Source organism: Aquarana catesbeiana, linkage group LG05 (genome assembly GCF_042186555.1).
Source record: "Aquarana catesbeiana isolate 2022-GZ linkage group LG05, ASM4218655v1, whole genome shotgun sequence".
In the NCBI taxonomy this organism is placed as follows: Eukaryota; Metazoa; Chordata; class Amphibia; order Anura; family Ranidae; genus Aquarana; species Aquarana catesbeiana.
Window position 1 is genome coordinate 504,041,362 of NC_133328.1, and position 24,043 is coordinate 504,065,404.

Below are 24,043 nucleotides of genomic sequence, written 5' to 3' on the forward strand. Positions count from 1 at the left end.
AAACATGTAAAGATTTAAAATTTTGCATGCCTATGAAATGGCAACAAACTATGGAACCCAGACTTGTCCATAGGTGACACTTTAAAAGCTTTTACAGGTTTTTAGCTTGGAGTTAAATGTGAGATATGGCACTAGAATTCCTGCTCGCTCTTAGTAGTTCAAGGTGATACATAACCTGTGTAGTGCAGTCACCGTTTATATATGCATGCTGAACCTACGTGCGCATTTGCATATGGGCGTGAGCACAGAGGGACGGGTGCAACTGAATTTTTTATTTTTCTTTATTTAGTTTGTTTACACTTTTTTTCATTTGAAGGATACATTCACCCTAAAAAAAATAATAAATACACATTTGTTTGCAGGTAAAAAAATGTGCATGTATTTTTTTTTCTTGTGAGCTTGTAAAGAATTTCACTTGTGATCAGCGGATCCTGGGTGCAAAGTCAGGATCTTGCAGACTGTCATTACACTGTCTGCCTGTACCTCCGATACAGGCAGGCAGTCACTGAAGTCCAGGGAGCTCAATGGACTAAGACAGCATTCACCAGCGCCCTCACAGTTCATTGAGAACTACAAGCCATCAGCTGCCATGGCTGCCAATACTTGTAGGCATTCATTCACAGAAGTCTGTGAACGATTAACGTGGCCAGGTGGGGGAAGCCCCACGTGACTGCGCTGTTTTCAAAATGTGACAGCAGGTGCGGGGAGAAGGTCCCCCGTCGGTTGTTACAAAGAGGGGGCAGATCAGGGTGAGAGGTAAATATGAGTGTAACATGGTGCATAAGGGGTGAACAACCATCATAAGGGGTGAACAAGCCCCTCGTGAAAGCTTTGGGTAGTGACTAGTACTCTTTATGGGGACATCAGGGGTCTATCAGAGGGGGAACAGGGGAGAGCAATAGAATGGGAGAGCCCAGGAACAGTGGTGGTGCAGGCCTTCTGAGTGCTGTAAAAGTGACAATCACCCAGGTTATTTTTACAGGAGGCCAATTGACTGCTTCATGATGCTAGTACAACCGCTTGCTGCCCAGGTTGTATTTATACATACACTGGGCAGCAAGCGGGTAAACAAAATAACAAAGTTACACATTTTCTCCACTTCTGGTTGTCAATTGTTATTGCTTTACATAATTTTGTGGACTCCTGTTAATCACTTTCAGACACTATAATCTACACATGTTCTGGCTTGTTAATGTTATTTTTCCAAAGGAAACACAGCAAGAACAATATTCAACAAAGTCTCACCTGGTCCTCAATAGGCATAACTAAAATACCACCAACTTTCAACAGAATTTTCATGTAGTTTTCATGGTCCTTCTGAACACCAGCTCCACAGTAAATTCGATCATACTGTGGACTATCTGATGCGATCTCCAAACAATTGCCAACTGCAAAAGCAGGTTCGCAAAATTCAAATCTAAAAAGGACAAAAATAAACAAATCAAATTTAATGAAAAGTACTGTAATAAATACAACATTCTAATATGTGGTGTCTTAAGGCTGGATTTACGCCGATCTGGTAAGTTCGTTAACACGCAGTGACACACACCAAAAAATATCCATCAACTGATTTTTGTAACATTGCACACCACAACATACAGTAGTGTGTTACTGTGCCCTTTTATGCATGTGCAGTAAGATGCCATTAATAATGATTGACCTCACACAGCACCAATGCGACAGCACAACAGTATGAACTCACTTTATATGTCATCATTACTATTATTTTACAGTGGCTTGCGAAAGTATTCGGCCCCCTTGAACTTTTCAACCTTTTGCCACATTTCAGGCTTCAAACATAAAGATATAACATTTTAATTTTTTTGTGAAGAATCACCAACAAGTGGGACACAATTGTGAAGTGGAACGAAATCTATTGGATATTTTAAACTTTTTTAGCAATTAAAAAACTGAAAAGTGGTGCGTGCAAAATTATTCGGCCCCTTTACTTTCAGTGCAGCAAACTCTTTCCAGAAATTCAGCGAGGATCTCTGAATGATCCAATGTTGTCCTAAATGACTGATGGTGATAAATAGAATCCACCTGTGTGTAATCAAGTCTCTGTATAAATGCACCTGCTCTGTGATAGTCTCAGGGTTCTGTTGAAAGCGCAGAGAGCATCATGAAGACCAAGGAACACACCAGGCAGGTCCGTAATACTGTTGTGGAGAAGTTTAAAGCTGGATTTGGATACAAAAAGATTTCCCAAGCTTTAAACATCCCAAGGAGCACTGTGCAAGCGATCATTTTGAAATGGAAGGAGTATCAGACCACTGCAAATCTACCAAGACCTGGCTGTCCCTCTAAACTTTCAGCTCAGACAAGGAGAAGACTGATCAGAGATGGAGCCAAGAGGCCCATGATCACTCTGGATGAACTGCAGAGAACTACAGCTGAGGTGGGAGAGTCTGTCCATAGGACAACAATCAGTTGTACACTGCACAAATCTGGCCTTTATGAAAGAGTGGCAAGAAGAAAGCCATTTCTCAAAGATATCCATAAAAAGTCTCGTCTAAAGTTTGCCACAAGCCACCTGGGAGACACAACAAACATGTGGAAGAAGGTGCTCTGGTCCGATGAAACCAAAATCGAACTTTTTGGCCACAATGCAAAACGACATGGTTGGCGTAAAAGCAACACAGCTTATCACACTCAACACACCATCCCCACTGTCAAACATGGTGGTGGCAGCATCATGGTTTGGGCCTGCTTTTCTTCAGCAGGGACAGGGAAGATGGTTAAAATTGATGAAAACCTGGGGGGCGTGGCTAGCCGGCGCGGTGTATGGACGCTCACTGAAAGAGCTCCTCTCTGCCAAGGGCCATCAGACATCCAAACAGCGACTTACAACCTAGAAAATTTACCATAACCAAAGCGATTCAGCTGGGGGAACACTAAGAATGACTTCCAGGAAAAGAAAAGAGGATACTTACCCCAACAAACTGCCAGATTACTTCATGTGGCAGCGGCGGTCTCCTGAGCAAGATGGCGGCGGCAAGCAGGGGAAAGGCACACGAGGCTCTCATACACAGAACGGCGCTGCACAGGGGAGAAGAACAAACAGAGCTTACAACTCACCCACCGCTGAGCAGTACTCCCTGCCTCCTTCAGCCTCATCCAGCCCAGCCAAAAGCAAGCCAAAGTTGGATCACACAGAGGAGGATGATGAAGAGGTAAGCCTGCATTCATCTCAGGATGATACAAGAGAACTACAAGACTCCATAACTGACTTCCCCACCGCTAATACACCAATAATGGACACTACACTTAAAGACATGCTGATATCTCTCAGGTCCACATTGCATGCTGACATTCAATCACTAACTAGACAATTTAAATCTGAAATATCTTCAGTGAACAAGAGAATCTCACATGTCGAAACAAAGATGGGGGAATTTGCAGGCACTTTTAACGATTTAGTGGATGCCCATAATGACAGAGATGACGACATGATGCAACTGAAACTAAAATTAGCAAATTTAGAAGATAGGTCCAGGAGAAACAACGTTAAAATACGAGGAATACCTGAATCAGTTAAAAATCCTGACCTGAAACCCCACTTTATACAAATGCTGAAATCTGCCCTCCCAGAAATTCCCCTTGAGGAACTAGTAGTGGATCGTATCCACAGACTGCCTAAGCCTAAACATGTAGCCGCCCACCTTCCCAGGGACACCATTGTCAGAATACACTTTTATCATGTTAAAGATCAGTTTATGGCTGCCACAAGAAACCGTGATTCCCTTCCAGAGGAGTTCCAAGAACTTTCCTTTTATGCTGACCTCTCAGCCTTCACCATGCAACAGAGGCGTCAATTAGCCTCTATCACGAAGCCACTAAACAACCACCATATCACCTATCGGTGGATATACCCAGCAAAACTCATGATAACAAGAGAAGGAACCACACATGTGATCTCCAACATCAAAGATGGCCTCCAACTCCTGCGAGAATGGCAAATCATTCTCCCTGATGCAGACGACCAAGTCAATCATGGCTAGAAAGGAAGAGGTCCACAAACTAGATATACTTCTAGGCAACCTCTACTGTTATTACATCCCTGATGGCCCCGGGGATTGCCACCTTTCGTTTACCTGTTAAACACCCCTCATTTGAGCGGTTATTCCTACCGCACTGATTCTTTTAAGAATCAAGTTTTGTTTATTGTTGTTAACTATTTCTTTTCTCCAAGAAGTTTCCAAGACTGGGATCCATCCCTGTACATCCCAAGGAATCGCATACTACTCCAACTGAACGGAAACCCCACCTGCAGTAACGCATCTCAACATATCCGCAACAGCTACCACCTGAGAGTCTCCTAATCCACAAGTCCCACCTTACGGACCACCACACTGCCAGCGTCTGATCATCGCCTTCAGGACCAGAGCCGAACCACTCATCGACCTTAAGGTAACCAACATCTAAATAACTGTCAAACCATATAACTAAGACCAACAGGATCCCACACCATGCCGATCAAAATTGTATCTCTTAATGTAAAAGGCCTGAACAGCCCATACAAATGACAAATGGCCTGGAAAGAAGCTAAAAGTCTTCACTGTGATGTGATTTTTTTCCAGGAAACACACTTTGCAGCAAACAAATCGCCTAACTTTCAAAATCGCCAGTTCCCGCACATTTTCCAAGCAAACTATACCTCAAAAAAAAGAGGTGTTGCCATAGCCATTAAGGATTCTGTGCAATTCCAAAGTCTAGATATTCACTTGGACAGCTCAGGCAGATTCATCATCTTAGTATGTGAGCTTAACGGCAAAAAATTCACCTTAGTGAACATCTACCTTACAAACTCCTAACAGCTATCTTTTCTAAAAAAAATATGGAAAAAAGTCTCCTCAATGCAACAAGGTCATACCATCTTGTGTGGAGACTTTAATGCTGTCCCCAACAGAGACTTAGATGTGTCCAGCCAGACCAAGCATTCAAGAAACAGATTGACTCTGAATGATTTCATCTCATCCTCCGGTTTGTATGATGTGTGGAGGTGCCAACATTCCTCGGAAAAGGACTTTACTTTTTTTTCCAGCGTTCACCATACATATTCTCATATAGATTTGTTTTTAGTAGATAAATTTATTTTACAACAGATTTCTAAATCTGAACTGCACTGTATTACATGGTCGGACCATGCTCCGATTTCAGTGGACGTGGGGGATCGCTGTGCCGAGACCAGGGCTAACGGATGGCGCAATTACATTTTCACATTATCTCAACCGCAAAACCTAGCGAAAATCGAAAAAGCAATTAAAGAATTCTTTGTCATCAACGCCCCCTCGGTCAGCGACCCCTTCACGCTATGGAATGCACATAAAGTTTATGTAAGAGGCCTACTCATACAGATGAGCGCTAGAGCAAAAAGACAAAGATTAGAAAAACTCAATACTATACTAGCTCAAATCCAACAGTTAGAAAACTTAAACAAACAACATACCACACAAAAGATAAGAGAAGCATTGTTTATGTCCAGACAAGAATTGCGAACTCTCCTAATTTCACGCCACAACCACCAATTGAGATCACTTAAAGCTCAAACATATAGATACGGGAATAAAGCAGGAAAGTCCCTAGCCACACAATTAAAAGAAAAAACTATTAAACAAAAAATTTCCTACCTCATTAACCCTAAATCCAACAAAAAAAGTTAACAACCCGCAAGACATAGCCGATGCATTTAGCGATTACTACGAGAAACTATATAACCTTCAAAAGGACCCAGACACTGTTCAACCCAATGACAAAGCAATTTCAGAATTTTTGGAATCAATACATCTCCCTAAAATATCTACAGAAGATTTAACGTACATAAACCAACCATTCACACTAAAAGAAACAAATGACGCCATCAAACATCTCCCCCGCAACAAAGCCCCAGGCCCAGATGGTTATTCTTCAGAATATTATTAATTATTCTCCCCCATCCTAACTCCTCACTTACTCCATGTTTTTGAAGCTGCAACTACTACAGCAAAATTTCCCCCAGAAATGCTTACAGCCACAATTATAACTCTCCCTAAACCAGGCAAAGAACCCAACCTCCCACAAAATTTTCGGCCGATATCCCTATTAAATGTAGATGTCAAATTGCACGCTAAACTGATAGCTAACAGATTATCACGTATCCTACCCAACTTGATAAACTATGATCAAGTGGGGTTTGTAATGGGTCGCCAGACCACAGACGCCACCAGAAGAATGTTAAATCTCCTTCATTTGGTAGAGGAAAACAGAGAGCCTTCTCTGCTTCTGGCCTTAGATGCAGAGAAGGCCTTTGATAGAGTGCATTGGGGGTACCTATCCAAGGTCATGGATAAGTTTGGTCTGGTCGGCCCATTGCAGAATGCTATAATGGCACTATATTCATCACCCTCAGCATTTGTTTATACTGAAGGCATGTTCTCTAAACCATTTCCCATTACAAATGGTACAAGACAAGGGTGCCCCTTATCCCCCCATAATTTTTACCATGCTTATGGAACCATTAGCGGAAAAAATTAGGTCTCATCCCTCTATACATGGTATCACATCACAAGAACACCACCACAAAATCTCACTATTTGCAGACGATGTTATCTTAGCTCTATCAAACCCAGACAAATCACTACCCGCAGCACACAAAGTCCTTGCACATTTTAGTAACATATCTTATTATAAAGTTAATGCATCTAAATCCAGCATTTTAGGTATGCATATACACAAAAACTTGAAAACCTCCTCAAACACTCCTTACCATATCCCTGGACAAACGAATCAATCAATTACCTAGGTATTAAGCTCACCTATCCAGTTTCGAAAACATATACCATTAACTATACCCCACTTCTCTCCTCCCTTCAACCAGAACTGTCTAGACTGGGGAAGCATCACTTAACGTGGCTAGGCAGATTAGCAGCGTACAAAATGCTTATTTTACCGAAACTAATATACATATTCAGAGTCCTACCTATACCAGCACCAGCATCATTTTTTAGATCAATGCAAAAACAATTATCTAACTTTGTATGGGCAGGAAAAAGACCAAGATGTTCCCCTGAAATACAAACTAAAAACAAAACGGTGGGAGGCATGGGTTTACCAATCCTGAAAGACTATCACACAGCGGCAGTTCTGGACCAACTTAAAAATTGGTTCTCCAACCCTATTACTAAACCATGGTGTCACTTGGAGATTGCACGACTAAACAAGACTTCACCATTATCATTCTTAATTGCTACTAAGGCACATAAACAGAATAGAAGACCCCTTCCACAAACAATGCAAGCGATACTACAATCTTGGGAAGAAATCAACAATACAGGGAATGTATTCTACCCCTCAACAATGATACCCATTCCCCTTGACACACTGCAATGGATAATTCCCAATATTAACCTTCGCAACTGGTATAAAGCAAATATACTAAATATAGTGGATATCATGTGTGGCGATAGGCTCCTACCGTTTAGCACAATACAACAGAAATTTAATCTCAACACTTCTGAATTCCTAACATATACCCAGATTACTTCATATCTTCAGGGGTCTAGGGCCACACATGTGTCCATAGTAGAAAAAATATGGACTTTCCTTCAATCCAAAAACCCCAATATAAAAGGAATTAAAATAATCAACAATTATCTTCACTCTAAAGATGTCTTTACAAAAAATAACAAGATTTCCAAATGGGAAAAAGAATTAGGCAAAGAGTTCACAGATCTACAATGGAAACAAGCGATTGCTAATAATCGCAAATTCTCTAGATGCGCCAATTATGAGGAACTAACACAAAAATTGATGTTAAGATGGTACTACACACCTTACATTACAGCAAAATTCTCCAAAGACAACTCAAATCTATGCTGGAGTGGATGTGGTCAGATAGGGACCCTAGCACACATGCTGTGGTCATGTCCGATAGTCAAAAAATTTTGGTGGAGGGTCTATGATATGCTTTCGAAAATAACTAATAGCACAGTGGTCCCAAACATAGAACAAGCTATTCTAGGATTAAACATGGACCAATACAAACCAGAACTTAGATGTATAGTAACACAAGTCTTACTGGCAGCAAGAATGGAATTAGTATACAGATGGAAATCTACTGATGTACCTACTATTAAAGATATAAAAATAAAAAATTAACACTATCATAGAATATGAAAAAATTATGGCTTACAGGGATGGAACCGTTTCAAAGTTTGAATCTAACTGGTCCCCATGGAAACTCCTTCTATCTTCTAATTATTTGTTTTAACTTTTTTCTTTCTTTTTCTTCGTTTCAACATTCCAACTAAGCTGTAGCTGATAAACTATGCAAAGTAATATATCTCAGTGACTCCCGAGTTATACTGTTTATGTTTGAAATGGTTACTGATTTACTAATATAATTAAAGGAGGGGGTCCCTATGTGAGCACAGTGTGTTCCCATTGGGGTGCCCGGGGATCTCCTCCACCGTTATAAAAGCATTAAATTTCCCATTACTTCTCCACTGCTACTCGTGGAATAGAGCAACCAGCATCATCTCACGATCTCTTTATAGTAGTAAAGCTACACTCTTTAAGATACCTTGGAATGATTTCAGACATACTCAATGTTTATAATAAAAACTTGTAACTACTATTTTCGATTAATTTCTGTACAGTAAGTACGGGATTGTTTCATTATACTCCTGTATGACTGCATTTATCTGTATTTGCACTAAAAATTTTTCAATAAAAACTATTTGAACAAAAAAAAAAATTGATGAAAACCTGTTGAAGTCTGCAAAAGACCTGAAACTGGGACGGAGATTTATCTTCCAACAAAACAATGATCCCAAACATACAGCAAAATCTACAAAGGAATGGTTCACAAATAAACGTATCCAGGTGTTAGAATGGCCAAGTCAAAGTCCAGACCTGAATCCAATCTAGAATCTGTGGAAAGAGCTGAAAACTGCTGTTCACAAACGCTCTCCATCCAACCTCACTGAGCTTGAGCTGTTTTGCAAGGAAGAATGGGCAAGAATTTCAGTCTCTCGATGTGCAAAACTGATAGAGACATACCCCAAGCGACTTGCAGCTGTAATCGCAGCAAAAAGTGGCTCTACAAAGTATTAACGCAAGGGGGCCGAATAATTTTGCACGCCCCACTTTTCATTTTTTTATTAGTTAAAAAAGTTTCAAAAATCCAAAAGATTTCGTTCCACTTCACAATTGTGTCCCACTTGTTGGTGATTCTTCACAAAAAATTTAAATTTTATATCTTTATGTTTGAAGCCTGAAATGTGGCAAAAGGTTGGAAAGTTCAAGGGGGCCGAATACTTTCGCAAGCCACTGTATATGCATTAATATTAGTTTACACAGCATTAATATCTTTTTTCAGCCCTATATAAAGTTAGGCTATATAAGGACTACAACTACAACAATAAAAACATGCACAATGCCGTACAAAAAGAATAGAATGAAGGCACGCCCAAAATGACTTTAAAGTACCAAATAATTTTTCTGTTAAACTTCCTTCTGCCTTTATAATTAGTCACTTTAAACACGCAAGTATACAGACCTGCCCAAAAGTTTTGAGAATGACACAAATATTAATTTTCACAAAGTCTGCTGCTTCAGTGTTTTTAGATCTTTTTGCCAGATATTACTATTGTATACTGAAGTATAATTACATGCATTTCACAAGCGTCAAAGGCTTTTATGGACAATTACATTAAAGTGCATGAAAACCCTCCCCTATACCCAGTGAAGTGAACAGCCTAAGATGATACACGGGAATGAAACAAAAATGCATACATAAGCTTTACATGTATATCTGCTGTCTTCAGCTTTCTATATTCTTTAGAAAATGCACATTGTGTTAGAAATTGTTCTTCCTGTTAAAGCACTGGGTGTGGATTCTTAGTATACACTGTGTGACAGCTGATTGGAGGAAAGGCACAACCCCTCCCCCACACAGGCAGAGGAACAAAGAAACTTGCAGAGCTGTGCTGTGAATAGACCGACTCTCTGCTAATCTAGATAGATTTATAATTTATAGCACTCTCCTCGACACAAACTTCAAGAGCTTGTCAGAAGTTATCATGCTGATAACAGAAGAATGGAGCAGTAGAAAGACATGGGGCTTAGGGCTTTGGAGAGAGATAAGTAAACACTACAGATATATGTGCCTAGGTCAAATTTCATGAATTATGTTTGCATCCACTTTAAGTTTATGCAAAGAGCCAATATATGCAGTGTTGACCCTTCTTTTTCAAGACCTCTGCAATTTGCCCTGGCATGCTGTCAATCAACTTCTGGGCCACATCCTGATAGGTGGCAGCCCATTCTTGCATAATCAATGCCTGGAGCTTGTCAGAATTTGTGGGGCTTTTTTTTTGTTCATCCCCCTTTTGAGGATTGACCACAAGTTCTCAATGGGATTAAGGTCTGGGGAGTTTCCTGGCCATGGCCCCAAAACTTCAATGTTTTGTTAACCAAGCCACTTCGTTATCCTTTTTACCTGTAGGCAAGGTGCTCCATCATGCTGGAAAAGGCACCGTTCGTCACCAAATTGTTCTTGGATGGTTGGGAGAAGTTGCTCTCGGAGGATGTTTTTGTACCATTCTTTATTCATGGCTGTGTTCTTAGGGCAAAATTGTGAAGTGAGCCCACTCGCTTGGTTGAGAAGCAACCCCACACATGAATGTTCGCAGGATGCTTTACTGTTGGTATGACACAGGACTGATGGTAGCGCTCAAATTTTCTTCTCCGGACAAGGTTTTTTCCCGATGCCTCAATCAGAAAAGGGATTTATCAGAGAAAATGACTTTACCCCAGTCCTCAGCAGTCCAATTCCCACACCTTTTGTAGAATATCAGTCTGTCCTAATGTTTTTCCTGGAAAGATGTGTCTTTCTTGCTGCCCTTTTTGCCACCAGACCATCCTCCAAAAGTCTCCGCCTCACTGTGCATGCAGATGCACTCGCACCTGCCTGCTGCTATTCCTGAGCAAGCTCTGCACTGGTGGTGCCTGATCCCACAGCTGAATCAACTTTAAGAGGCGGTCCTGGCGCTCTTGGGCGTCCTGAAGCCTTCTCCACAACAACTGAACCTCTCTCCTTGAAGTTCTTGACAATCTGATAAATAGTTGATTTACTTGCAATCTTAGTAGCAGCAATATCCCTCCCATTGAATCCCTTCTTGTGCAAAGCAATGATGACTACACGTTTTCTTGCAGGTAACCATGGTTAACAGAGGAAGAACAATGATTTCAAGCACCACCTCCTTTTAAAGCTTCCAGTCTGTTCTTCTAACTCAATCAGCATTAAAGAGTGATTTCCAGCCTTGTCCTCATCAACAGTGACACCGGTGTTAACGAGAGAATCACTGCCATGATAACATGATGTCAGCTGGTCCTTTTGTGGCAGGGCTGATTATTGTTATTATTCGTGCCATTCTCAAAACTTTTGGCCAGGGCTGTACATGGCACAAATATTTATTGACTAAGATCACAAAAGGATTGTGATCCAAAATGTAGAAAGATGATCTGAGCAATGTATCCAGTATCTTGGATTGGGCCTCTGAAACAACACTATACCTAAAAATCCATGTTCAAGATAAAGGGCCTCCTGCAAAGCTGCTGCTCAAGCCCCTGCGGAAATTGCCAGCTGAAGATCCTACAGAATACAACACTTATGGGAGTGTCAACGTCCTTGTCTCCAATTGCCTTCATCATTACCATATTGGCTGTTGCATCTCAAACCTGCCTTCAATCCCCACCAGCCTAATATTATGTCTCCTAGAAACTTGTAGGTCTTTAGTTGAAAATCAGGAACCATGTACAATGGAAAGGTGGAGAGGCTTATGTTAGATGAAAGTAGGTATTGTGACAGGAAGCCAGGAAAATCTACGGGTTGTGTCCAAGATGGGAGGTATATTTGCCCCAGGTTTATGCTGTGCACTGATTGCTTTTGGGTTTCTGCTGGGTAGTGAGCCTGTTTGGGGCTCAATGAGGGTTAACAAGCTCAGGTGTAACAGATGAAGCACTCAGGGCTCTATAAAAATCCCAGGTTGGTTCAACAAGGGGCTCCACCCTGGAACCAGATTTCTGCGTAGGACTGGGGGGCAGCTTCTTCTGAGTGATGAGATTAAGTCTGTATGACTAAAAGACTTTGTTTTTCTGTGTATCAGCAGTAGGCTGTTCCAGACCAGGTAGGTTCCTGTGTTTTGCAGTTAGACGCCCAAAGTGGCAAGGGTTTATTTTCTGTTTTGTTTTATTTTTGCGGTTTTTGATACCTCCACTTGTAACCACAGACTTGGAAGTAAACCACTGTTTTGTTTTCACAAAGATCCTTCTGTCTGTCCGTGCCTACTTCGCCCAGCTGTGACCCATCCAGGAGGTCCATTAGGAGCTAATCCATTACAGTATCAAAGAGCTCAGTTTAGGTAGACATGCTGTCCTGCTGGAACCTGTCGGCCAATGATCAGTTAGTGAGCACATACAGCTAAGGGATTCAGGTAATCCTGTGTCTATAAAGGACTTTGTGAAATAGACGGAAATTTGAACTGGCAGGACATTTAATTACTTTACAGCTCCCCAATAACATTAAGGGAAACAGAAAAGATGTGAGGTAATATTTACAAGTGTGCATGATTTACCAAGATGTATTAATTTTACTTAGTGCAGTTATTCTTCAAATGTCATAAATTATACAGGAGAATGACAAAAGGTAAAAAATTCTGAAATGATAATGTTGCTTACGCAAACTAACTCAACCCTTACATAGCTAATCTGGTTGAAAAAAAGACACAAGTCCATCCAGTTCAACCCCCCCCCCCACCCAAAAAAAAACCCAACCGAAACACACGCAAATCAAAACCTCCATGTATGCAATCCTATACACACAATTGACCCAAAGGAAAGCAAAAAAAAACAAAAAACAAAAAAAACAAAAAAAAAAAAAAACAAAGCATGATTTAATTTGCTCCAGCGAGGGAAAAAAAAATCCTTTCTGATGAATCCTTAATATCCAGTTATATTTTGTGCATTTAGGAAAGAATCCAGGCCTTTTTAAAAGCAATCTACTGAGCTGGCCATAACCAGCTCTTGAGGGAGTCTATTCCACATTTTCACAGCTCTTACTGTGAAGAAACCTTTCCGTATTTGGAGGTTAAACCTCTTTTCCTCTAGACCTAAAGAGTGCCCGCTTGTCCTCTGTGATGACCTTAAAGTGAATAACTCTACACCAAGTTCACTATATGGACCACTTATGTATTTATACATGTTGATCATGTCCCCCTCAAGAGAGAATACATTCAGTTCCTCTACTCTTTCCTCGTAGTTGAGCTCCTCCATGTCTCTTATCAGTTTTGTTGCTCTTCTCTGCGCTTTCTGCAGTTCCCAATATCTTTTTTGTGAATTGCTGCCCTAAACGGAACTCCATATTCTAGATGGGGTCTTACTAATGATTTGTACAGGGGCAAAATTATATCTATCTCCCTGCACCGCATACCTCTTAATACAAGAAAGGAGTTTTTAGTGATATAAAACCATAAGGAATTATTTAAAGAACAACTGGACACAACTAGATGCTACGTACATGAATGTACACAATAATAGCCCATTTACAACAGCAGTTACATTGGAACACAGCCCCCAGTGTGTTATGCCAATGAGCTACAAAACAGCACATTCCATGGCATTCTTTTTTCCTCAACTTTAACCCCTTTGCAACTACGCAACACATATGTGCTGCAGCAAAAGGGTGATCTTTTTATGCCCACGGGTCGCACAAATGCACCACTTTCGGTGGACAATGTTTATGTGCTTAGAGCGCGTACTAAAACACAGTTTTCTTCAGTCTGGGGTAAAAATCAGTAGCCAGTGGGGTCAGCTTTCAATCATGTGATCACTGTGTCAGTTTTCACATGGTCAGCGACCCCCTCCTGCCCCCAGGGTGGTCCAAACTTTTTAAAAGCATACTGGGGTGGGAAGGGGTTAATGAAGTGAGGAATTTCATTCAGTTTTATTGGTCACAACGCTGTGTGATGTGATGGGCTGTATCAAATCATGGTGTGCTGAGAAAAACTACTGCATGCTCTACTTTTTTTTCAGTGCACAACACCACATTGCATTGGTGTAAACTGAGCTGCCTGTAAACAAGGCAAATCGCCTAGTCTTGCAGTGGGACTGCACTGGGCATGACTGCTCAGCGCAGCCCCAATACACCTGGTGTGATTGGACCCTTAGATTTATTGATGGGCTGCAAACCAAAACAAGGGAATACCTAGGATATACATCAGCAGCCTTGAAACAGATAGATTTAAGTCCTTCAAGGTCCCTAACTGCATAAACCTTTTTAACATTCCCCTCAAGTTTGAATACCCTCCACCTTGTGTTTCAAAGTGTTTTCCCTCAAGTTTGAATACCCTCCACCTTGTGTTTCAAAGTGTTTTCCCTCAATGGCAAAGACAATACTCACTTATCAAAGCTATCACTGTATTTAATGAAAGACTCCAATTTCTCCTTTGCATATTCAACCACATCTGAATGAAGCTCAACTCCATGATTAATGCCAAAGGGACCTGAAATAGGAGCAGAGATAATGCCTGGTGAAATCTGTGCTGGCTCATCAGAAAAAATAAAATTAGCCTCTTCAATATTAATATATCTTAAAGGCTAGACAAGCACAATACCAGTTCCTAAGACAACAAGCATATGAAGCGAAGATAAAGGCTTAAAATAGATTTTCAACATTGTCAACTTTTGCCTCCTAAAATCAATCATATAAAATACCTGACTTTACCAGCTATAAAGTATTTAACACACACACACCATACTAGAGGTGTTTAAAAAGATCAAGGAAAATCATTTTATTAAAGTGGAACTTTAGTCAGAAAATTAAATCCTGCTAGATCACTCCAGGCTGGCCCCCTTTGCATTACATTAAAAGGACCTATACTGTTTAAATTACAGTAATACACAGTCTTACCCTGCTCTGTGCTTGCTCAGTTGCTCTTTTTTTTCGGCACTGTGCCAAAATGACAGCCTAAAGATTAAAGCAGAACTAAACCCATTCCTTTAACAATTTCAAAATATGTACAGGTAGAATTTAATGGTGTTAGATTAAAACTTATTCCAGTGTGAAGTCAACCATCTTTGGAGCAAAATTATCTGTCAAAACTAAAGCAAAAACTAACATTAAATTTAAGGTGAAACTTGGTTGGAAGGATGACGATATCATTACCGCTTTTATTAAAGTTTAAGAGGAGGATTCACTAAAAGAATCCACAATTTACAAATGGATAGCCTGTTTCAAAGAAGAACGAGACAGAGATCAGGAGGAAATATTACGGCTATTGTTTTCTGGGATGTTGGGTGAATCCTATCAGTTGACTTTTTGGATGGGAAAAGCAACATCTGCTTATTATGTGATTTGAGAAAAGTTCTCTTCCACCAAGACAATGCCCCATGCCCATTCCTCTCAACAGCGAAGGACAACATTGTGAGAATTTTGGTGGGAAATCATTAGACATCCACCTTGAAATCCTGGTAACATCACTTACAGAAGTGTCTTGATGTGGATGGAGCTTATGCAGGAAAATAAAAGGTTATTCCCCATATATCCAAATATATATATATATATTATATAAAGTGGATATAAAAAGTCTACACACCCCTGTTAAAATGTCAGGTTTCAGTTTTGTAAAAAAAAAAAAAATGAGACAAAGATAAATAATTTCAGAACTTTTTTCACCTTCAAATGTGACCTATAAACAGTACAACTCAATTGAGTGACAAACTGAAATATTTTAGAAAAGGGGGGAGGAGTAAAAACATAAAACTAAAATAATGCGGTTGCATAAGTGTGCACACCTTCTTATATCTGGGGATGTAGCTGTGTTCAGAATTAAGCAATCACTTTCAAACTCATGTTAAATAGGAGTCAGTACACACCTGCCATCATTTAAAGTGCCTCTGCATAACCCCAAATAAAGTTCAGCTGTTCTAGTAGGTCTTTCCTGACATTTTCTTAGTCACATAAGATGGCATAAGAGTGATCTCATTGTTAAAAGTATCAGTCAGAAGGGTACAAAAGAATTTCCAAGGCATTAGCTATATCATAGAACACAGTGAAGACAGTCATCATCAAGTGGAGGAAATATGGCACAACAGGGACATTACCAAGAACTGGACGTCCCTCCAAAATTAGGGGTGCAACGGATCAAAAAACTCATGGTTCGGATCGTTCCTCGGATCAGGAGTCACGGTTCTGATCATTTTCGGATCAACAAAAAAAATCTCCCCCACTGTAATAATATATTAGCAGGGTATGGCAGAGTATTGGCAGGGTATGGCAGAGTATTGGCAGGGTATGGCAGAGTATGGAAGAGTATTGGCAGGGTATGGCAGAGTATTGGCAGGGTATGGAAGAGTATTGTCAGGGCATTGCAGAGTATTGTCAGGGCATTGCAGAGTATTGTCAGGGCATTGCAGAGTATTGTCAGGGCATTGCAGAGTATTGTCAGGGCATTGCAGAGTATTGGCAGGGCACTGCAGAGTATTGGCAGGGCACTGCAGAGTATTGGCAGGGCACTGCAGAGTATTGGCAGGGCATTGCAGAGTATTGGCAGGGTATGGAAGAGTATTGTCAGGGCATGGAAGAGTATTGTCAGGGCATGGAAGAGTATTGTCAGGGCATGGAAGAGTATTGTCAGGGCATGGAAGAGTATTGTCAGGGCATGGAAGAGTATTGGCAGGGTATTGCAGAGTATTGGCAGGGCATTGCAGAGTATTGTCAGGGCATTGCAGAGTATTGGCAGGGCATTGCAGAGTATTGGCAGGGCATTGCAGAGTATTGTAAGGGTATGGCAGAGTATTGCAGGGCATTGCAGAGTATTGGCAGGGCATTGCAGAGTAGTGGCAGGGCATTGCAGAGTATTGGCAGGGTATTGCAGAGTAGTGGCAGAGCATTGCAGAGTATTGGCAGGGTATTGCAGAGTACATCCGAACTCTCCCCTCCACTGTACAGATCAGTACACAGAGGGGAGAGAGGAACCGGCGTCATGACATGACGCCGGTTTGTTACAAGTGATCGCTCCGTCATTTGACGGAGCGATCAGGTGGTAAACGGCCGCCGGGTGTACCAAGATGGCCGCCGCTCCGGAGCTAGGCCGAAGCCGCGGCCTTTCCTATGGTCGAGGCCACAGAGCGCTCCGAGGATCGCGGGTGTCCTGATCCGTGGAGGTTGATCCGTACGGATCATGGATCAATGACGATGCGTTGCACCCCTATCCAAAATGTATGAAGAGACGAGAAGAAAACTGGTCAGGGAGGATGCCAAGAGGCCTACAGCATAATTAAAGGAGCTGCTGGAATATCTGGCAAGTTCTGGCTGTGTGGTCCATGTGAAAACAATCTCCCGTATTCTTCATATGTCTGGGCTATGGGGCAGAGTGGTATTCCTTTTCTTACAAAGAAAAACATCCAAGCCTGACTACATTTTGCAAAAATACATCTGAAGTCTCCCAAAAGCATGTGGGAAAATGTGTTATGGTCTGATGCAACTTTTGGCCATAATTCCAAAAGATATGTTTGGCACAAAAACAACACTGCATATCACCAAAAGAACACCATACCCACAGTGAAGCATGGTGGTGGCAGCATCATGCTTTGGGCCTATTCTTCTTCAGCTGGAACAGGGGCCTTAGTTAAGGTAGAGGGCATTTTGGACAGTTCCAAATACCAGTCAATATTGGCAAAAAACATTCAGGCTTCTGCTAGAAAGCTGAACATGAAGAGGAACTTCATTTTTAGCACACATCCAAATCAACAAAGGAATGGCTTCACCAGAAGAAGAATAAAGTTTTGGAATGGCCCAGCCAGAGCCAGACCTGAAAATCTGTGGGGTGATCTGAAGAGGGCTGTGCACAGGAGATGTCCTCACAATCTGACAGAATTGGGGTGTTTTTGCAAAGAAGAGTGGGCAAATATTGCCAAGTCAAGATGTGCCATGCTGATAGACTCGTACCCAAAAAGACTGAGTGCTGTAATTAAATCAAAAGGTGCTTCAACAAAGTTTTAGTTTAAGGGTGTACATACTTATACAATCACATTATTTTGTTTTTTTATTTTTACTTCTCTCCACCTAAAAGATTTCAGTTTGTTGTTCAACTGGGTTGTACAGTTTATGGGTCACATTAAAAGGTGGAAAAAGTTCTGAAATTACTTATTTTTGTCTCACTTTTTTTACATCACAGAAATCTGACATTTTAACAGGGGTGTGTAGACTTTTTATATCCACTGTAAATAGGCCAACAGATATTCACTTTCATTCACAGTGCACACCCTACACACCTTTTAGCTGCTGAATAGTTATTTCCAGTTAAAACTATCCAGTCTGCATCTATAGGATCATCATCTATGGCAGTGTTTCTCAACTCCAGTCCTCAAGGCGCCCCAACAGGTCATGTTTTCAGGATTTCCCTCAGATGAAACGGCTGTGGTAATTACTAAGGAAGTGAAACTGATCAAATCACCTGTGCAAAATAATGGAAATCCTGAAAACATGACCTGTTGGGGCGCCTTGAGGACTGGAGTTGAGAAACACTGATCTATGGTGTGTTGATGATCTAACCCAGAGTAATACTTAACTTACTCCATATTGCCGCGACATCCACAATTCCCTTCTCTTCAGTCGGAATGTGGGTGGGCAGGCACCCCTACATCATCCTGTACAAAGCAGGATGTGTGTCTTGCTTCAATACTTTGAGTCACTGGCCTAGGACATGCATGCTGTAAACAAGTGTCAGAATTCCTTAGCTCTTCACTTGATTTATGTCCGTTACTCAGGAAGCATTGAAGACAGTGGGATTGATTTGCTAAAGGTAACTAGTCTGTGCATTTTGCAAATGCAGTCTCTCCTGGGGTTAGAAAGTAAAGGTTCACTTAAGGCGGGTACACACGGGCCAAATATTGGGAGGCTTCCGTTGGACGAACATGCTGGAAAACCAGTATCCGACCAACTCCTGATCAGCACTTTCAGCCAATGGAAGAGAGCGCTGATCAGTGTTCTGGTGGGGGGGCGTCCCCCTGACAGAACTTAACAGCTCAGCAGGGGAGATTGCTGAACTAACCTTGCATATAGTATAGCGGCTCCGACCAGAGCTGACAGGTTTTTAAAAACTAATAGTGTGTTACCCCCTTTAGCAAAAAATACCCAGTCACATGCGAGTAAAATAAAAAAAAAAGCAAACACTATGTTTGCACAGGATGGAAGTCAACAGAGCGTCCCCCTATTTGCTAAGCTCTGGAGTATCTGCACTTGCAAAGTGCACAATCTATTGTATTTGCCTTTAGTGAATCCACACCAATGTGTCAGCATGATAGCCAAGAAACTAGTATTTTCAGAAGGAAAGTTAGAGACAAAACAAGATCTGCACCAAATGGGAAAATAAAACAATGCTTTCTTATGCACTTAGCTGCAGTTACTAAAAATTGGGATGTTTAAAAAGTCATATAAAATGTAACCGCGCTATACAACCTACCTCCGATGACGGCTTGATACGTAAGGTGTGATTTGGCTTGTGACGTCATTTCACACAGTGTGTTTAGCTCACGGCTTGAGAGAGAGAACCGCAGCTGACAGTGCTAATGAGTCTGATCGTGTATCCTTAGTGTCGGTTTAAACGTAAGTGCATTATTTTCTCTGATGTTCAATAAATATCAAGACGGTTTTACACTATGGATGCCCCTCTTTTCCTCCACATTCATGTGAGAGAAAGTGATGAATACGGACGATAAGTATTAACCCCTTATGTGCTGGAGAGGATTCTCTGTCTGTTAAGAGAAGTGTTTTTACCTAATCAAAGAGATACTTTACCACATGAACCGATTTTTAGACGACGTGTGCTCCAAGGGAGTCACAAGGTGACTTATTTGGACTGCACTTTCTAACTTTTTGTATTGGTTTGCACTGCAGCACTTGGAAGAAAAAAAAAAATTGACAGATTGTTTTCACTGACTGCACTATTTTTGCACTTTATATGAACTTTATATGAACTTTTTACACATTCAACGTATTTAGTTATGAATATATGAATTATTTGTTTGCACATAGAAATCAACGCGTTCATGAATTATTAAATTAATTTTTCGCCCTTGGGTTGTTAATATCAATTTTTCGCTGCTAAATCATTTTTCACAATTTTTTGCAGCTTGATGATTTTTTTTGAATTTAACGTATTATCAAGTATATATTCCTTTATGGGGGCGTGGCAAATATTCCCAAGTCAAGATGTGCCATGCTGATAGACTCGTACCCAAAAAGCCTGAGGTGCTTCAACAAAGCAGAATAGTAAAAAAAAAAAAATAAAAAAAAAAAAAATAATAATAATAATAATAATAATAATAATAAATATATATATATATATATATATATATATATATATATATTTTTTTTTTTTTTTTTTCCCCGTTTTTAGATCAGTTAAATATCCTTGTTAGAAAGGATTAGAGTGGTACAGCACGGTTACATTTTATATGAATTTTCAGAAGAAAACCAGCAATGGGAGCTCCCTTACATCTCTCATGACGGATTCTTTTTATTTATATGGGCTGTGTTTGCATGCATTTCTATTCCACTGGTTTTTAAAGCAATAGCAAACCACCAAAACAACAAAAAAATGTGGGCCCCTTGCAAGTTTATTACATAATGTGCTAGTATGCACCGCATGCTCAAGCATGTCTAGCTTGAGCATGTCTATCTCTTCTAGGGCCAAACTTTGCCTAAGAGAGCAAGTGAGCACTGAGCTGAGCAACTGCCTACTTCAGGTATTTGCTCACTGTGACACTGCACTTATAGCCCAAGAACTTCTCTTACAGATTGTGCACGGCAAAGAAAAGAGAAAGGAATTCACATAGCCTTTTAAAGGGTTAATTCTACTTTTCAATAAATACACTATGAAGTCAAGGGGTCCCAGTGTGTTAAAAAAAATTAAAGTTACGTCTTTTCCAGTAGTCTTTCAGGACAGCCACCATGAGGACAGCCACCATGAGAGATAGTCTCCTCCTCTTCCTCTAGGAAACACTGTGCCAGCCCATAAATTCTTACTTCCCCCTGCCAGACCTCAGTATATTCCAAGATTACCTCCGGTCAGCTGGGGAGACACAAGAACACATTAATAACATACTATTCCATATCATTATCATGCTGCGTTCTAGTCTTTTATAAGACACCCCAAAATTTCGGGTGGGTAACTAGGGCTGTCCTGAAAGACTACTGGAAAAGACGTTACTGGTACGTAACTTTATTTTCCCCCTTCGTCTTTCAGGACAGCCACCATGGATGAACGAGCACTTACCAGTTAGGGTGGGACTACAGCTTGCAATACCTTTCGCCCAAAGGCTTGCTCACTAGCCGACACCAGGTCCACTCTGTAGTGCTTTACGAAAGTGGCATAGCTGGACCATGTTGCAGCCCTGCATGCATATTTGCTCTGGCGTTGCTCCAGCCTTTTCTGCCTGAGAAGCTGCCATAGCTCTGGTAGAGTGTGCCCTTATACCCATTGGGATTTCTTTCCCTGCTAATGTATAGGCCTGGCCAATGGTTACTCTGAGCCATCTGGCAATAGTGCGTCGAGACACTTTGCATCCTTTTCTGGCCCCAGAAAACAAAACAAATAAGGAGTCTGACTTTCTAAACCTCTTGGTCAGCTCTAGGTACTGAAGGATACATCTCCTTACGTCCAAAGAATGAAATTTTAATTCCCTTTCCCCCGAGGGGTTGGGACAAAATGAGGGTAGAACTACCTCCTGACTTCTGTGGAAACCAGCGCCACCTTAGGTAAAAATGCTGGATCAGTCTTAAAGATGATCCGATCTGGGAAAATAACGCAAAAAGGAGGTCTAACCGATAAGGCCTAAATCTCACTGACTCTCCTGGCAGTTGTCACTGCTACCAAAAAAACAGTTTTTAACGTAAGATCCTTTAGTAGACATTCTTCTAAAGGTTCAAAGGGGGTTCCCGTCAGGCCCTGTAAAACTAAAGATAGGTCCCACTTGGGAACGGGAGGGCCTTGAACCGGTCTTTGTCTAGACAGAATCCTAAAGAATCTGACCACCCATGGATTGGTGGCCAGATGCTTTTCTAAATAAGCACTGAGTGCTGACACCTGACCTTTAAGGGTACTTATGGATAAACCCCTATCTGCCCCGCACTGAAGGAATTCCAACACAGCTGTGGGACTGTGTACCGCAAAGGAGCCTTCTGCACACCATTCATTGAAACGTACCCAGACCTTTTTATAAATCTGGCGTGTTTCCTTTTTCCTGCTGTTGAGGAGGGTGGAAATTAATTTCTCAGAAAAACCCCTAGCTCTTAGCATACCCTCCTCAGTAGCCAGGCCGCTAACTGCCATTGGTGAACCTGTGGACAGAGGACTGGGCCCTGTGAGAGGAGATCCTCTCGAGGTGGCAGGAATAAGGGAGGTTCGACCGCTAGCTGCTTGAGTACTGAGAACCAAGCCCTCTTTGGCCAATGTGGTGCTACTAGAATCAGGGACGTGTTTTCCATCTGGAACTTCCTGAGAACTGCCGGTAATAACGCTGGGGGCGGGAAGGCATAGCAGATTCCGAAATTCCAGTTCTGGATCAACGCGTTGACCCCTCGCGCTCCCTCCCCTCTGTTTAGGGAGAAAAAACAAGGGGCTTTCGCGCCCTACACAAGACCTTTGTCCATGCTTCCCCTAATGTCTCGGCCCAGTTCAGAATGTCTGATGCTAAGGCCAACAGGACTCCGCTTCTTGTGCCGCCCTGTTTGTTTACATAGGCCACGGCGGACGAGTCTTTTGCCGTTCCAGCTTCAATATGCTCTTGAATCTTAGAGAGCCAGTGCTCCAGATTGCGAGCCACTACTGTGACAGCCAACTCGGGTTTTAAGTTACCAATTGTTGAATCCCAAGTCTTTTTGAGGAGAGAGTCTATTCTCTTATCCATGACATCCATCAGGGCCCCCATGTCCTCAAAAGCCAGGTCTGTGCCGTTGTTCCACCTACATCTACCGCTAGCCGAAGAAACCTCTGCGAGGCTTCTGTTATAGGAACGTGTAGATACGCGTCCCTTAGGTCCAGAGATACCATAAAGCAGTTGCGGGGCAACAGGGCTCTGACTGTGAAACCTGTACGTCGCTGACCTGTTCAGAGGCTTTAAATTCAGAATCAGTCTGAATTTCCCTGTGGGTTTCTTCACTACGAAGATGTGTGAATAGAAACCCTCTCCCTCCTCGGCCTTTGGAACTCTGAGAACCACATTTTGATCTACCAGATCTCTTAATGCTTCCAACAGAGCCTCGGCTTTTGCCGTACACCTGGGTAGGTGCGTGACAAGAAATCTCCGTGGAGGAGGATTTGTGAATTCGATATGGTACCCCCTTCTTATAATCCCTAGGATAAAGCGATTGGGGGATATTTCCCCCCACTGTGGGAGGAAGGCCCCCAGTCTTCCCCCCATCCCTGTAGCCGCGATAGGGAGCCCCCACAGCCTGAAGCCGCGCTCGGCTAGGAAGTGGTGGCAACAGAATGAGGGGTAAGTCCCCCCCATGCCCCTAGGAAGCCCCTGCTCCCATTACAGGCTCCAAAAAATATAAACAGCCACAGTCACCCTGACTGAGTGGCCTGGTTCCTTGCACAGTGTCTCCCCACCGAAGGAAACACTAATACTGAGGTCTGGCAGGGGGAAGTAAGAATTTATGGGCTGGCGCAGTGTTTCCTAGAGGAAGAGGAGGAGACTATCTCTCATGGTGGCTGTCCTCATGGTGGCTGTCCTGAAAGACGAAGGGGGAAAAAACCCTTGCAGTATTTAAATCAGGGGTCTCAAACTGGCGGCCCTCCAGCTGTTGCAAAACTACAAGTCCCGTGAGGCATTGCAAGGCTGAGAGTTACAAGCATGACTCCCACAGGCAGAGGCATTATTATTATTTAAGGTACTTATATAGCGCCGTCAATTTACGCAGCGCTTTACATATACATTGTACATTCACATAGGTCCCTACCCTCAGGGAGCTTACAATCTAAGGTCCCTAACTCAC

General features: G+C 41.8%; 1 protein-coding gene across 5 annotated transcripts in view; it reads right to left on the reverse strand.

The window, feature by feature from the left end:
- Window positions 1-24,043, reverse strand: part of PCMTD1 (protein-L-isoaspartate (D-aspartate) O-methyltransferase domain containing 1) — a 128,145-nt gene that overhangs the window by 14,014 nt on the left and 90,088 nt on the right. For all 5 annotated transcript variants that reach the window (XM_073631578.1, XM_073631582.1, XM_073631581.1 and 2 more), the window contains 2 exons: window positions 14,441-14,543; window positions 1,246-1,417 (listed from right to left, as the gene is read on the reverse strand). In XM_073631578.1, coding sequence (XP_073487679.1) covers window positions 1,246-1,417; window positions 14,441-14,543 — 275 coding nt within the window. The remainder of the gene's footprint in view (window positions 1-1,245; window positions 1,418-14,440; window positions 14,544-24,043) is intronic.